The 16,633-nt window shown below is 47.0% G+C and overlaps 1 protein-coding gene across 1 annotated transcript; it reads right to left on the bottom strand.

Annotated features, from left to right (window-relative positions):
- Window positions 1-1,868: 1,868 nt before the first annotated feature.
- On the bottom strand, window positions 1,869-15,467 carry Cilp (cartilage intermediate layer protein). Its single transcript, XM_035443267.1, has 8 exons — window positions 15,407-15,467; window positions 12,887-12,979; window positions 12,031-12,300; window positions 10,398-10,577; window positions 9,250-9,564; window positions 8,409-8,517; window positions 7,278-7,435; window positions 1,869-4,237 (listed from the first exon to the last, which is right to left on the bottom strand). Exons 1-8 carry the CDS (start codon window positions 15,465-15,467, stop codon window positions 1,869-1,871), a joined length of 3,555 nt encoding a protein of 1,184 aa, XP_035299158.1.
- Window positions 15,468-16,633: the final 1,166 nt, after the last annotated feature.

Raw genomic sequence — 16,633 nt, 5'->3', positions numbered from 1 at the left:
GCTCTAGAGCCACCCACTGACCTTGATTTACTATTTAAAACCCTTTAAAGCAAAACCAAATCCTATCCCTGTGGACCAGTTGTTTCACTCCAAAGGCAGGTGTTACCCATACGGGCTGCAGTCTAGAAAAGTGGGGTGTCTGTAGAAGAACTTGAAAACAGAGAAAGAGAAAGCCCGTCATTTGGAGCAAGGTCAGCCAGTCCAGCTGAAGGAGACAACAGACTTGGGAGAAGCCAAAGGACCACTTGGCTAGAATGCCAGATCCTAGGCCAGCTATTGTATAATCTCCTTCCTGCAAGGAAAAAAAAAAGCAAAATTTGGGACATATTTTAAGTCTTGCTCAGGAGCCCAGAACAGGCTCACAAACTCCAGGAATCTGCTTTTCCCTGAAAATGGAAAATCTGAGCTAAGAGAATATGATTTGCTGGAGGTGCCGAGCCCTGTAACTTGGGGACACTGGGCCTTGCACCACCTTGTTCCTGCGTTCCAACACCCCTGTGCTCTGAGCATCTGGTGTGATTTAAAGGCTGAAGGACAGCATGGCAGCCTCAGGGTTAAAGCACAGCATCTGCCCTGGCTCTGCTGGGCTTCAAGCAAGAACAAAAGCAAGAATAAAGGAACACACACAGGACAAGGGATGCCACTCAGTTTGTAGAGGACTTGCCCAGCATGCATAAAGTCCTGGGTTTGACCTCACAGAATTGCATAAAAGTGGGTACATTGGTGTATTCCCCTAATTCTAGTACTTGGGAGATAAAGGTAGAAATACCAGGAGTTCAAGGTCATCCTAAGCTTTATAGTAGTAAGTGTGAGACCAGACTTCACTACAAGAAACACTATCTCAAAAGAGAAATAGACATAATTAACGGTCTGATGTAATTGTGGGGACTAGGAGATAATTCTTCCCAGAGTTGGTGGAGAAGCAGATCACCCTCCATTCAATACCTTTGGAGGCTAGGGAGGTGGCTCAGCAATTAAAAGTATTTATTGCTCACAGAACCTATATCAGGTGGCTTAAAACCACCTCTAACTCTAGTTCCAGGGTATATGATGCCGTCTTGACTACTTGGGCACCTACATGTATGTGGTGAAAATAAACTCACACAGGTACGAGCATATACACATAAATTTAAAAAAAATCTTCAATCACCTACAGTTTCACATACACCAGAGTTCTAAATTTTCCAAAGAAATAAATGTCAAGGGACTGGAGAGGTAGCTCAGTGGTTAAGAGCACTGGCTGCTCTTCCAGGGGACCATGGTTCAATTCCCAGCATCCACATGGCAGCTCACAACTGTCTGTAATTCCAGTTCCAGGGGATCTGACACCCTCTCACAGACATACATGCAGGCAAAGCACAATGAACATAAAAATAAGTTATATTAAATAAACTTTAAAAAGAAATACATGTTTATTGCATTTCAAGTAAAAACATTACCATTTATTTCCTTATTTGACCACCATTTATATGTATGAACTGTGACAAAGGTTTTTGCTTATATCTTGTGGGACATGGCCAAGAAATATGCTTTATACTGTTCATTTGCTCCTCAGTATTAGATTATCATTTGTGAAGAGGCTGGCAAAACCATACAAAAATCAGTGTGTTTGCAATCGTAGCAAAACAAACAGCCAAAGCTGCAGAAGTTTACCCAATTCCTTTTGTTTCTTTTTAAAAGAGGATCTTTATTTTGACATCTTGGGGGCCATGTGCCAACCAGCATCACAAGATAGAGATAAGTAAAGGTACAAAGGAGCAAGCTGCACCAAAACAGATGTGTTTAAGTTAACGTGACAATTTGTGCAACAGTCTCACAACAGCTGTCACATGAGGTGGACAGAGAGGATTATGAAGAACCTACAAGACTTAATTGCTCAGAGGTTGTTGAGCATCCCCAGAAAATCTCAGGGGCACCACTTCTCCACGCCGGCGCAAGCCACCCCTGCTTGCCCGCTGTTGCCTCATGGAGGGTGCTCTTCCTTGGATGGTGCCTGGAACTGGGGACCTGGCAGGTATGCTTTGGAGGTACTGGAAGGCACTTTGGCGGCCTACCTGCCTCTCAGCACAGTTAAAGGTCAGGGCAATTCCCACATTGCTCTTCATGATTCTGGAAGAGCCATCAGAAGTGCCATCAAAGCACCGGCCAAGTGCTATTTCCTTAGCTGTACGGGGGTCCTGGTCAGTGACAGTGTAGATACCATAATTGTGGCCCAGAGGGTCCAGGGGTGCCAGCATGGTATACTCACTGGTGTCATTGTTGACTGCCAGTGGAAGGTGGTTGACCAAGTACTCATGCAGCATAGAGTTAACGCTGGCTCGATGGCAGCTGCCCTGGGGGATGACTTTCACTAATGTGCGGTCTACACGGTCTTGGTCATAGAGCATTCCACTGCACTTGAACTCCAGGCAGGCAGATGAGACATTAGGCTGGTCTCTATCCCGAGTACTCTTCACATCTCGGATCCCATATAGCTTTCCCACGGTCTGCCGATGGGTGCCCCCCATGTTGCGGGATCGTACATTCACCTCCAGTGGCCCCACAATCTTTACTTTGATGTAGCAAGCCCTGAACTCCATTGGCTTGGGCCACCATGCCAGGTAGTCTTCAGTCCAGCTCATGGGGTCATCTTCATTGAAAGGAACTGTGTTATAGTCATAGCGATCCCCCTCAATCTGATAGAACCGGAAGTGGGCCGCACTGGGTGGTGCCTCTTCACATGCCCGAAGGTTCTCAAAGGCGTAGATGGGGCCATTGCTCTCTTCAGCTGAGTTAGGTCTTGGCTTGGCCATACTGATTTGGAAAGCCGTCTTTTTAACCCGTGGATCCTCATGGTCTGTCCGACGGTATTTAAGTTTGTTGAGGTAGGGTTGAGGGACACCAATTGCATTTGGGTTGAATTTGGGAGAAGATTCTACTGCCTCTAGTTCTTCTCCAGAAAGGCTTGCCAAGACATAGACAGAGTAAGCATCAGGGGACTGGTCATCACAGAAGGCAGGCAAGCAGGCCCCATTGGGGCCTGTGATGACACTGTCAAATCGGCCCCAGGCCCTGGGGTTAGATGAAAAGCCAGTTCTGGGCTCCAGATTGATCACTGAGACTACAACCCCCTGGATTTGCTCACTGGGCAAGAACCTCTCACTCCGGTAAGTCCTCACCTTGATGAAACACCTTCTGCTTTCAGGGACGTCCAGGTTAAAGAGCCTCCTCTCACGGATCTCCATGTTTCCTACTAGGAAGGTTCTCTCTTCCCTCTTGTTCCTTCTTTGGCTTTCAAATTTGAAATCACCTTCCTCTTCCCACAGCCCTGTGTCTGGGTTGAGCGACCAGAGTTTCATGGCTGGCACATGCTCTGGCATCTTGACCTGGGTCGAGTCAAGGTGGACCTTCACCTTGCCAGCATTAAGTGACTCAGAAGTGACCTCATCTCTGAAGTCCACAGAGAACATACCGTATGTTCGAAGGGGGAAGGTGTCTCCTTCATCATTGATGAAGTTCAGGTCACTCTGGGCAGCTGTTGCGGTGGAAATATTCCGAGGATCCAGGAAGGTCACACTGGCCTTCACCTTTCCTGTGAAGGGCTCCCCATTCTGCCTATAGAAACTTTTGGATGGAATCTCCAGTTCAGCCACAGGATCTTCACCAACCACCTCTCCCAGGGGGATAATGTTGGTTTCCATGGCTTCCAGCGTGATAGGCTCTTTCCGCCGAAGCATCTTGATCTCATGGAACACTGCACTTCCCTTTCTGTTGAAGGGCAGCACTTTGGTAGTGTTGACAAATTTCTGCAGCCTGTCCACAAATGTGAGCACCAGCCTTTCTGTATCCTGGGGGATGTGAAGGGTGAATGTGCCCTTGTAGCCAGTCATACTCACACGGTTATTCCCCATGTACACATGGCCAAAGCGCATGGGCTCCCCATTGTCAGCAGCACTGACTCGGCCCCGAACGATGCTCCGTGTCTCTGCACATCGCTGGCAGCTGCACTCCACAGCCACTTTGGTGGGCAATGTGTACCCACTGCACTGGATCACCCTCTCCTCTGTTCTGGAGATACCACAGCAGTTCTCCACAACATCCCGGCACCGGATCCCATTGTCTTGCTGCCCTGCGCAGGTCTTGATTGGGCAGCGGCCTACATCATAGTAGAAGGAGTTGGTGGCATTCTGGAAGCAGTCATGGGGCAGCCGGATAAGGTAGCCCTCAGGGGTTGGGTCGCAAGGACTCTCATCATGTGCTAAAGAAGAAATGGTATGGATGCTAAAGTATAAATTCATGTCTTACACAAAGTACCTCAACTCAATGCTTTTTTTCCCTCTCTCTTTTGCTCCCTCTCTCCCCCTCTTGATTTTGTTTTTCTTTTGTTTTATTGAGACAGGCTTTCCCATAACCCAGGCTAGCCTTAAACTGGTGCTGTAGTCTAGGATGATATTAATTTTATCCTCCTGCCTCTACCACCCAAGTGCTGAGATTGCCAAGTGTGTGCCTCCAAACCAGACTGACCTGGAGCAGGGTACTGCTGGGGATAGAGCCCGTGCCCTTGTGTATGCTAGACAGTTGCTCTACCACCGAGCCACATCCCTTCCTTTCTACAGTTTTCAAAGGATTTATGTACCTGTAACCCTGACTCTCGCAGAACTTCCTTGGGGGATATGTGACAGCCATTACTAACCCTGTTTTATACATGCACAGGGAAACAATAGTTACTGAGGTCAGTAGAATAGCAGTTCTCAATGGAGGGATCTTGAAAATGTGTGAGGGTATTGAGATGATTATCAACGAAATTGGAGGTATTGCTGGCATATAAGAGAAAGGAGCTGTTCATGACCTGTGTCCTGCAATGACTGGCACTCCCTGCATCCTCAGTGATTTTCACACATCCCAAGAAACATTCATGTAGGCAGAAACCCTGTTTCTGTTGTTTTTATTTTCTATACATGGGTGTTTTGCCTGTGTGTATCTGTGCACACAGAGGCCAGAAGACTGTCCATGGAAGCCAGAAAATAGCATTGGATCCCTTGTAACTAGAGTTACAGATGGTTTTAAGTGGCCATGGAAGAATAGAACCTGGGTCCTCTGGAAGAGTAGCCAGTGCTTTTAACCATTAAGCTATCTCTGTTGCCCCAGAAACCCTGGTTTGTTGTTTGTTTGTTTTTTTGGTTTGGTTTTTTGAGGCAGGGTTTCTCTGTTTCTCTGTTACAGCCTTTGCTATCCTGGCACTCGCTCTGTAGATCAGGCTGGCCTCAAACTCACAGAGATCCACCTGCCTCTGCCTCCCAAGTGCTGGGACTAAAGACATGTGACACCAACACCCGATTCAGAAACTTTGTTTTAACTGGGAATGGCAACATACACTTATAATCCTAGTACTTGGGAGGTGGAGGCAGGAGGATCATAAATTCAAGGTCATTCTTGGCCATATAATGGGTTTGAGGCCAGCCTGGACTATATAAAACTTTGTCTCAAAAATAAATAACAAAATAGGGCTGGAGCGATGGCTCAGGGGTTAAGAGCACTAACTGTTCTTCCAGAGGTTCTGAGTTCAATTCCCAGCAACTACATGGTGGCTCACAACCATCTGTATTATGATCGGTGCCCTCTTCTGGCACACACTGTATACATGATAAATAAATAAATAAATCTTTAAAATAAATAAATAAATAACAAAATAAACAAACTCTGTTTAAAGTAATGGGAGCCTGGAGTTTCCCCATGGCCTCTGCTATACACTGAAGTTCTCAAGACTCCAACTACTGCATGAATCAATCTAAGACTCCACTTTACTTGGCTTGGAACAATGCCCAGAATTGTTTCTCAACTGAAAAAAGCAATGTCTTTATAATAGTAGTATTCAAGGACTAAACCACTGGGATGCTATCTCTGTTCCCATCAACCCGTATAGGTCACTTTCACGGTCACTCTTGAGTAAGCACAAAAGTCTGTTCTCTCTGTTTATCTTCTAAGTTATTGTGCCAAAGCTTTTAGCTATTGACATATTTTGCATTAACACCATTTTCTCTTTAGTTCCCCTTTATGTTAAACTTAAAGCACGGTACACATATATTTAGAAAGAATATTCAGTTGTTATCTGTAAACTGAACTTCTGAATAGTAAAGTATCATGAAGGGGTCACTGTGCCAACAGGGTGTGTTGCTGTGATGACTGGCAGACTTCATGCCTCCTCCGTTAAGGCGCTTTGCCTTGTCTGTGCTCAATTTTTTGTTGCTCAATTGTCTTAGAGTCTGTGAAATATTCAGTAATTCTTCCAATGAATTTTCATTTCCTCCATTTTGTTTTGTTTTGTTTTGTTTTGTTTAGGCCAATTCCTAAGATATCCTCTTTTCCCCACTTTCCAAGGACAGGTTTGACAGGCCTTTGGCTTGAAGTCTTTCCACCTCCAGTTTTCCTCTAGAAGCCAGCTTTAATCAGGTCACCGTTCTTTGTATAACTCATTCTCAGTTCCCCGCTTCTATAGCCCCACACTCCGTGATACTTCTCCCTCCACACACATCGTGCCTCTAAGATCAGGGTTTTCCAACCTTCACTGCAGAGTGGAATGAAATGGGGAGCTGTGAAGCCATGCATGCCCAGCCACATCTCAGACAAAAATCAGACTCTTGGGGGTCACTGCAGAATATTAGTTTGGGGGGTTATTTTAGGGGGAAGGCTGGCTTTTTGAGATAGGGTCTCATATAGTCAAGGCCAGCCTTGAGCCTACTGTGTAAGAGAAGATGAACATGAATTCCTGATCCTCCCTCTACCTCCCTAACGCTGGGATTGCAGGCATGTGCTACTATCCCTTAGCCACCCGGAAGGTCTATTTCTTGTCTATTAGGGCTTGAGCTCCTATTTTAGGTACATCTTTCTGAATTTCAGGGACGGCTTGACAGAATCTCATATAGCCAAAGCTATCTCAAACTCATAATATAGCTGCTCATGACCCTGTCCTTCTGACCCTCTACTTTTATCTTCTAGGTTTTTGCAGTGCTGGGAACTGAACCAAGGGCTTCATTCATGCTAGACAAGTACTCTACCAACTGAGTGATATTCCTAGGCCATGCATATTTTTGTCTTGGTTGAATTTTATTTACATTTCTATACACACACCTCAAATGATGGTGTTGTGTCAGCAAGATATAGTTTTGCACTGTATCCCACAGGGTTTGGCACTGTGCACACCATAGAAAATCCCAAGTTTTTCATGCCCAGTGATACTGACTGGAGTGCTCAGCCAGCCTGTTGCAGACCCAGGACCCTCAAGACCCGCACAGGCTTACCAATGACAGTCAGCTGGGTCACCTTGGACTTCACAGCCCCAGCATCACTCTGTGCCTTACAGAAGTACTCCCCTGCCTGGTCCTGCTGCAGATTCCTCAGCACCAGCTTGCTCTCATGCTTGTAGAGGGAGGGATCCAGCAATGTGTTGTTGTGGTACCTGTAAGGATGCAGAGGTGGAGTCCAAGCGGGCCATGGGAGAGAAGGTAAACCTGAAGATGTGTCAGGAAGCAGGGGACTGGGGAAGGTTCACTTTCAGCTTGGCTTGCCCAATAGCACCTGAGTGGCTGGGAGTTGGGAAACTGCTTCTAAGTCCCAGCCCCACCTTTTAATTGATGGGGGAACTTTAAACAAATCCTCTCACCTCTCTGAATTACAGCTTTCTGCTCTGTAAAACAAGAGCAGTGATCTCCAGCTGAGCTCCCAGAACTATTGGCATTCTACCCAAGCTAGTTAGTGGCTATAAGTGCTTATTGGAGGATAAAGAGCTCACTCTCAGCACTGGGGATTCTGAATTGCTGGGCAAAGCAGGTCTGAAGAATTTTGCTGATTGATCTAAGAACATGCATGTTAGGACCCTAACCAAGGTCAAGAGACATTTTGGAGCTGGGCGTGGTGGTACATGCCTTTAATCCTAGCACTTGGGAGGCAGAGGTGGGTGAATCTCTGAATTCAAGGCCAGCTTGGTCTACAGAGTAATTTCCAGGAGAACCAGAGCTACACAGAGAAACGCTGTCTCATAGAGACAGAGACAGACACTCATAGAGACAGAGACAAACAGACAGACAGACAGACAGACAGACAGACAGACACACACACACACACACAGAGAGAGAGAGAAAGAGAGAGAGAGAAAGAGAGAGAGAGAGAGAGAGAGAGAGAGAGAGAGAGAGAGAGAGAGAGATCTTGGGAGAATGAGCTGAGCTTTGAGGTGTTGAGGTATAAGAGAACTGGCTGGTTGTCTGGGCAACCTCAACCCTGCAGGCCCCCACTTATAAATGCTATCATTCAGCTCTGCACCAGTAGCCCACATATACCTTTATTCTATCAGCCATTGCTACTGTTTATATACACAAGGCAAGCAAGCCCTGATTTCTAAGAGAAGTGGGCAGGGTAGCTGGCAGAATACACACCAGAAGTACTTGTCCGGACTGGGTTTCCCTGTGGCTTTGCAGCACAAGGACACACTCTGCCCGGCACGCCGTGCTTTCGTCTCAGGGTTTATTACAATGTATGGAGTCTCTAGGAGAGAAGATGGAGAGAGTAGATGAGAAACAGTGTCTGCATTTCTTATTTTGTGACAGGCTCTAGAGAGCCCTGCTTTCTTCCTTAGGGTCTTCGATGGCATTGAAATTGTATGGCTTTATCCCATTCCCTTCCCATCTCCAGTGCCCCCCCCCATGCCCAAAGGAACTGATCCCCAGTGGATTCCCCTCCTCCACCCTCTCCATCTGGGACCTGCTTCTACAAACTTCTCTGGTAGCATCTGGATGGGACAATAGAGAATGCAGGGGACCTCATGCCAGCCATGCTCTAAGTGATACAAAGGATGGAACTAATTGCCTCACTCCTGCATTATTCATGATCTTCTGCCCCCAGCAGACCTTTTTTTTTTTTTAACTATTCTACACCATTTCTGAGCTTCCCAAGCTTCCTCAATGACCTACAAACCTTAGTGATAATTGGCTATTTTGGACAAGGTGATCAGGGAAGTCCTCATGCCTCAGGGTGCTGGACCTACCAATATCTAGGAGAACACCCTACACTGAGTACACACAGCCAGTGCAAAAGCCCAGAGGCAGGGATGTGTCTATATTTGAGAAACAGACAAAGAAGCCATTGTGGCTATAACAGATTGATTCTGCATAATAGGAATAGAGAAGAAAAATTAGGGAAAGCCAGAGGATATAGGAACTGCGGGTCATGGTATAGATTTTGGGTTTTACCCCCGACTACCAAAGGACATTCAATCACCTGCCCTCACAAACTCTGCATTGATGGTAGCTGACTTCAGGCTAGTCTTCGGCATTGTCAACACAATTGGAGCAAACTTGGTCTTGGTGATTTTCAGGATGCTCTTGCCATCAGGACACAAGCCAGGAACTCGGAACCTCCCGCCGCTGTCTGTCTGGGTCAGCATCTTTGGTGCCTTGGCCAGTAGGTAGACAGTGGCCCCTGGAGCTGGGGCACCTCCAGGGAGGGAGATGGCCCCATGAAGCATGAAGTCTTGGCACATGCAGGCATCACAGTCAGCATTCACCTGACCCATGGGGCAGGTCAGGTCACAGGCTACGGGACAAGGAACCATATCAGCAGGACTTTATGGATTCTGACCCATCTTCACCCCTATCCTAGCCTGGATGCTCATACCTGCTTCCTTACCTCCTTGGGTCTTTCTTAATCCCTCCTTCCTGCCTGTACAGCTAATTCCTATTCACCCCTCAGAGTTAGCCCAGGAAACTTCCTCTAAGCAACTTCCTAATTTTCTTTCTTCCTTTCCTTCTTTCCTTCCTTCTTTCCTTCCTTCCTTCCTTCCTTCCTTCCTTCCTTCCTTCCTTCCTCCCTCCTTCCCTCCCTTCCTTCCTTCCTTTTTTTTGTCTGTGTATGTGTGTAGGGTTCAAGACAAGGTTTCTCTGTGTAGTCTTGGCTGTCCTCGTATACCAGGCCTCTGCCTCCCAAGTTCTGGGATTAAATGTGTGCCCCACCACTACCCAGCTGATTTCTTAAACTGTAATAATTGACGATACCCTGTGTTCCTACCTGTCCTGTATGTGTCCCATCAGAGCAAATGACATGTGCAGTTAGTGACAGATGAGTGAATGAATGACCTAGTCTCATGCTGACCCTCTAGTCCATCCTTCAGACTATTTCTTTTTCTTTTTGATTTATTTATTTATTATATATACAGTGTTCTGCCTGCATGTATCCCTGCAGTCCAGACAAGGGCACCAGACTATATATTACAGATGGTTGGGAGCCACCATGTGGTTGCTGGGAATTGAACTCAGGACATCTGAAAGAACTGGCAGTGCTCTTAACCCCTGAGCCATCTCTCCAGCCTCCTTCAGATTATTTCAATCTCACCTGTCACAGAAGCCCAGTGCCCAGAGGGAGGTAGGTACCTGTGCAGGCCTTGCTCACACAGAGCTGGCCCTCCTCAGTAGCCTCACTGCACAGTGACACTGTCTGTGCCAAGCAGGTGCGGGTACGGGTCTGAACCCCAGTGTGACCACAGGCAGCTGAGCACTTGCTCCAGGGAGACCAAGCACTCCAGATGTGCTCCATATCTCGTCGCAAGGACCCTATAAGATGAGAGCAGCAGAAGTCACTTTCTTCCCCAGGGGACTGGGTCAGGAAGTCTGACCCCAGCACTGTTTCTTCTCTGCTGAGAGAGCACAGGTCCCTATTGACATCATAAATCTCACTGATATTTCTATTTATCTCAATGAATTAAAAATAATTTTTGAGCTAGGTGTACACGTTTAATCCCAGCACCTGGGAGCCAGAGGCAGGCAAATCTCTGTGAGTTCAAGGCCAGCCTGGTCTACAGAGTGAGTTCCAGAACAGCCAGGGTGTTATACAGAGAAGCCCTGTCTCAAAAACCATAATAAAACCATAATAATAATAATAATAATAATAATAATAATAATAATAATAAGTAGTAGTAGTAGTAGTATTTAGTATTAGTATTTTGGTGGGGGGACAGTCTCATGTAACCAAGACTGGCCTCCAATGTCTGATCTTCCTGCTTCTACCTTCTGAAGGCTGTAATTATAAGGAGGCAGGGTACCACATGTCCAGTTTAGGTGTTGCTGGAGACAAAACCTATTGCTTTGTAGATGCTAAGCCAGCACTACAATGATTTTTTTCTAATAAGGGAAGTCAAAAGTCTTGAGGAAGTTGTGTTTCTACTTGCACAGAGGCAACATATGGGTGAAAGGGTTTTTTGTTGTTGTTGTTGTTGATAATGATTTTTTTGTTTGTTTTTGCCCAGCACTCCTGTCTTAGGACCTATGCTGTCAGTGGCTCATCATCCTCCACTAGTGTGAAAACAACCACATGCTGGCTGCAGACAGGCCTCCTAGAAGTTAAGGGTCTGTATGTAGTTCACAATGACTGAATAGTCAGACTCCTGCCTACCTCCTCACCTCTCAAATTAGTCCCTGTAATTGTCTGACTCAGGTCTCCAAGTGCTGGGATTCTAGGTGTGTCCCTACATTCATGGGGGTTTTGATGAAGTTTATATGAGATAATGAAGCTTGCTTTTGCATATTTATAATCCCAGCCACTTGGGACAGAGGCAGGACAATCACAAGTTGTAAGACCTGCCTGGGCAACTTAGCAAAATCCCATCTCATTATTTAAAAATAAATAAATAAAAAGGAAGAAGGTTGGAGATGCAGCTCAGTAGTAGAGTGCTTGCCTAACATAATGTCCTGGGTCCTCCAATCTCAAGCACCTCCAAAATAAAAAAAAAATGAATAAACAAACAACACAGTTGCACACAGTAAGCTAGAGAGTCAAACCCTAGAAGTTAGTCCCCAAGTAAGCTGTCTTCCCTACTGAGTCACTGGAACTCAACACAATAGGTTGGCTAGAGCAGTTGGGGGCGGGGGAGGGGGTGCCACTCTTATCTTGCCACTCATGGTGTTCAGTGGCTGTTAAGAGCATATGCAAGTTATGTGCTATTCAGATCCTGGCCTCTCCAGTGCCAAGGCTGCTGGGAGACAAAAGGCTGGGGCCAGTCAGACTCACCTGGTGGGCAGAGGAAGCGCACTGTATAATTGGAGCAGTTCTGGCCTGGTCTCTGTTCCCTGTTGAGGCACCAGAAGCCCTCACGGGGACTGCCATGGACCACCTGGCCAGTGCTGCCCGCAGGCATCCAGTCAGTGGTCCGGGCCTCTAGCCGCAGGGGACGGGCACACACACGCTCCCCATAGTAGAAGCGAATAGCATCCAATCGCTCATAGTCACCCTGCCCACCTGGGTGGTCGATGTTAAACCAAGTTGTCCACTCACCAGGACCTGAGAGACAGAGCCAGGTTGAGGAGGAACCATCCCTAAACAGCAGGTGAACTCCAGCTATCCTTTCCTGATGTATTTCCCACCTCCACACCCCATCTTCTATTTCACCAGAAACTCTTCAATCCCTTCTCTGCCTCACTCTGTGGAGCCCCCCATTCCAGCTCTCATAAGCCTGGTGGGCCATGCTATGGACTTTCTTGTCTAATCTGTCTTTCTCCCACTCTAGCCCTTTCTAACACTGTAGATGGGGTAAACTCTTTCCACGTGGCTTGGACCATGGCATTCCCTGGCACAAAAATCTCTTAGAAGGCAATTAGGGTGTTGGTGAGACTCCTGTGCTATTTTTCCACCCTTGTCTACCCTTTTCATACCCACCAGCTCTAGCATGTTAGCACCCCATTCCTGGAATATATCAGGTAGCTTCCTGACTCTGAGCTTTCTTATGCTGTACTCCTCTGCCTGGAGAGAACAGCCAAGTGTCTGGTTAAAGTCCAGTTTCCATGAAATCCTAACATCCTTTCCAGGCTTTCGAGACTGGTCTAGCAAGCTCAGTGAAGACCCCCTCCCTGCTCCAATGGAAACTCACTCTCTGGGGAATCAGCAGGCTTGGCGAAGTTGTTAGAGGTCCTCTTCGAAGGCTGGGCTCTTCTCACTGACTGGGTTAGCATTGTCTGTCTCCCTGTAGGACAGAAGAAGAGGGGCTCACAGGGTTTGGAGATGCAGAGAACTGGTCTGGAGAGGTGAAGACAGCATGAATCCTGAGCAAGGGTTCAAATCCCCACTCTGCCACTCATTGCTATTGAAACCCCCAAAAGGCTTTATTTCTCAGCCCATTTCCCATAACACACATTTTGAGGCTGCCATGGAGGACATGCTCTACAAATGACAATTTTCAGTCTTGTTCTAGAAATGGATGAGCAGCTAGACTTGGTGGTACATGCATGTCACCTCAGCACCTGGGAAGTAGGGGCTGGAGGGTCAGAGATTGCCCTGTCTCAAGATACGCGAGCACACACACACACACACACAGAGAGAGAGAGAGAGAGAGACAGAGAGAGAGAGAGAGAGAGAGAGAGAGAGAGAGAGAGAGAAAGTGGTGCAGCTTTCAATCTCAGCACTTAGGATCTCTCAAGACTAGACTGGCCAACCAGGCTACTTAGTGAGACCCTGTCTCACCAAAAAAAAAAAAAAAAAAAGGAAGAGAGAAAAGGGGGGATCAGCAGGAGTAGAAGGGAGACATGGGGGGAATGGGAACTAATTTGTATCAAGATCTATCACACACATGTATGAAAATGACATAATGAAACCCATTACTAAGTATAATTAGTATATGCTAAAAATCCTTTTAGGGCCAGGCAGATGTCTGGGCAGGTAAAGGTACTTGCCACCAAGCCTGACACTCTGAGTTCAATCCCAGGGAAGGAGAGAATAGACACTCAAAAGTTATTCTCGGATCTTCCCACATACATACACACAGGAATAATAAATCAACACACAGATAAAAATTTTATATGGGGTCAACAGATACTTTAGGTAGCTAATAGGTTGGGACTCCTGATAGGGAATCTAGATCTGTCCTGGAGAAGATAGAGCCTTATTTTCCTGTCCTATAAAGTAGGGACACTAACTTCCCCATCATAGGGTGCTGCTGGCCTGGGGGGTCCCATGAAATGAGACACCAATATCTCTGGAGAGGGTTGCAGACTTTGCCACTTCCTAACTAACCTCGGGAAGGCTGTTTAAGTCACCTGTCCTCATAAAAAGAGGACTGTAAATTCATTCACGATGGGAGGTGGTTGCGCACGCCTTTAATCTCAGCACTCCGGAGGCAGAGGCAGGTGGATCTCTGTGAGTTCGAGACCAGCCTGGTCTACACATTCCAGGACAGGCTCCAAAGCCACAGAGAAACCCTGTCTGGAACCTGCCTCCCCCTCCCCCCCACCACCCAGAACAAGGCCTAGCATAAGTCATATGCTGGATAAATGTTAGTAAGATATTCTAGCTCAATGCCTGGCATAAGGGGTGCTGGTCCCTTTCTCTTGATAGATTGGCATGGAGATCCATCATCCCATAAAGGACACAGTGAACTGACTAGGCCAGTGGTCTTCATTGTTCAGACCACTGCCTGAGGATGAGCAGAGGGCCCTTAGGACAGGGGCTGCCTTCTCCAGCCCTTCTCTACATAAAGCTGGGTTAAGGGCTCCAAAAGCAGGAGAAAGGAAAGCAGAGGCCTGCAAAAGCATTGAAAGGCAATTAACTCCCAGGCAAGGAGCCAAGTCAGAATTCTGTGTTGCTTAATTGGGGTGATGGGAACCCTTTTAATCAACATAATCTGATTTCCCCTCAGATGGCTGAATGTTAATCATCTTCGAAAACAGCAGCTGCCAAGGTGGAAAGGGCGAGGCAGGAGGCGGGAACACACAGTGCTGGCACTGAGCAGGAGCTGCCTTTGTTCGTGCATCTGTGGTCACGAGCCTGCAGGGCGTGCAGCTTTAAACGAGGGTTGTGAGCAGCCTTTGCATTAGCCGTGTGATTAGATATGAAAAAAGGCAAGTGAGATGGGAGAGTGAGAGTCTCCATAGGGGTGCAGACACCTCAGGCAGTCAGCAGCTCCACCAAGCACCTTCTTTTTGATCTTTGGGTCTCCTCTGGGAACAGAGAACAAGGAAACCAGGACAGTTTCCGGTGTGTCCATCAAACTTGGCTTTGGGGTATAAAGGAAACTGAGTTTTTAAGGCCAGAAGAATTTTCACACAACTGAAAACAGACCAGCCCCAAACCTCCTTCTGAGAACGCTGTGGTTCCCCTGCGACTCCCTTTTGCTTTGGGTGCCAGGAAGCTGGGAGCTAAATTTGGTGCACTGGGGCAGAAACTTTCCTATCTTTTTTCTTCCTCCCCATGTGTGACTATTCATCCTGGTCATATGATTCTGCTCTGTGAATTTTAATACTAAGAACAATCTCAGATTTGAGGTAGGAATAGAGTACAAGCTATCAAACAGCCTTAAATCATCATACCAGGCAGATACATAACTGGATCCCAGAACAGAGACAACTTCACTGTGGCAAGTAGAAGCTATAGGAGCAAGCTGAGACTTAGTGCATACCCAGCACGGTGGTGAACTCCAGGACCAGGAAAGAGAGTACCCAGGTCTTGGTTGCTGCCATCTTTCCCTCAAGGCCACGTAGAAATGTCAGATAGGTGATGCTGCTTCACAAAGTTGGACCTGTGGTTCCCCAAGGATATTTCATAGAAGCAATGATCTGCAAAGAAGCAAAGGGATCATATCCCAGACTTCTGTATCACTATTTTTTTTTTTTTTTGAGACATGGTCTCTTGTAGCCCAGGCTGGCCTCAATGAATGCCATTGAATGTGTGTACACAAGGATGACTGTGAACTTCTGATTCTCCAGCCTCCATCTTCTGAGTGCTGGGATTACAGGCATGCACACCAGCTTTATGTGGGGCTAGGGATGGAACCCAGGGCTTCCTTCAAGCTAGGCAAGCACTCTACCAACTAAACAGCATCCCAAGCCCGAGTCACATCTCTTACAGCTCCAGCAGAAATAGCTCTTGCTCTCTCCAGGGTGAGGGGTAGATAGAATGGAGTCTTACTGAAGTGACATCTGCTTAAACAGCCAAACTGAGCTGTCTGGGAGACGTAAAAAAAAAAAAAAAAAAAAAAAAAACTGTGCCAGGTTTCACAGCAGACAGGCCACAAGGAAGGGTAACGATAAAGAAGTTCTTTGACAATAAGAGGGACCTGGCTTACTTCCAGCAGCTGCTGGGTAAGTTACTAATCACTTTCAAGACCCAGGCTTTTGTTTTGCTATTCTTTTATGGGGTTCATAGTTTTGTATAGGTGGCTGCATATTAATGCCATATAGTCCTGGTCCCAGCAACAGTGGACCCTCCTACAATAGACAGACAGGCTGAAAGCCACCTATGCCTCAGCCACACCACCTCCTATAGCCTCCAAGATCACATTCCCAGATGTGCACGGGCCACAGCTGGAGCCCATTCTGGCCTGTTTGTTTTCAACCTGGCTAGGAGCACCATAGCCAGGATCCAGCTAAAAGGAACTAGATGGGGTGCATAGTGAGAACCCAGGGCTCCCAATAGCTGGCAACATAGAGTCAGGACTGCAGGACTGAGGAGAGGTAAACATGCCCAGACATGATGTTAAAGAACTATGGGGTGGGCCTGAGTGGCCCAGGCTCCCTTAGGCTGAATATGTACCCCCCCGCCCCCGATTTAGGACCAACCCAGAATCTGATCTAAAAAAATCATTCCCTCCAGTTGCGTATGATGACTTATACCTACAATCCCAGCA

This window comes from Cricetulus griseus, chromosome 4 (assembly GCF_003668045.3).
Source record: "Cricetulus griseus strain 17A/GY chromosome 4, alternate assembly CriGri-PICRH-1.0, whole genome shotgun sequence".
Lineage (NCBI taxonomy): Eukaryota > Metazoa > Chordata > Mammalia > Rodentia > Cricetidae > Cricetulus > Cricetulus griseus.
Note: the sequence above shows the minus strand (reverse complement) of the source record. Positions and strands in the feature narration are given on the sequence as shown.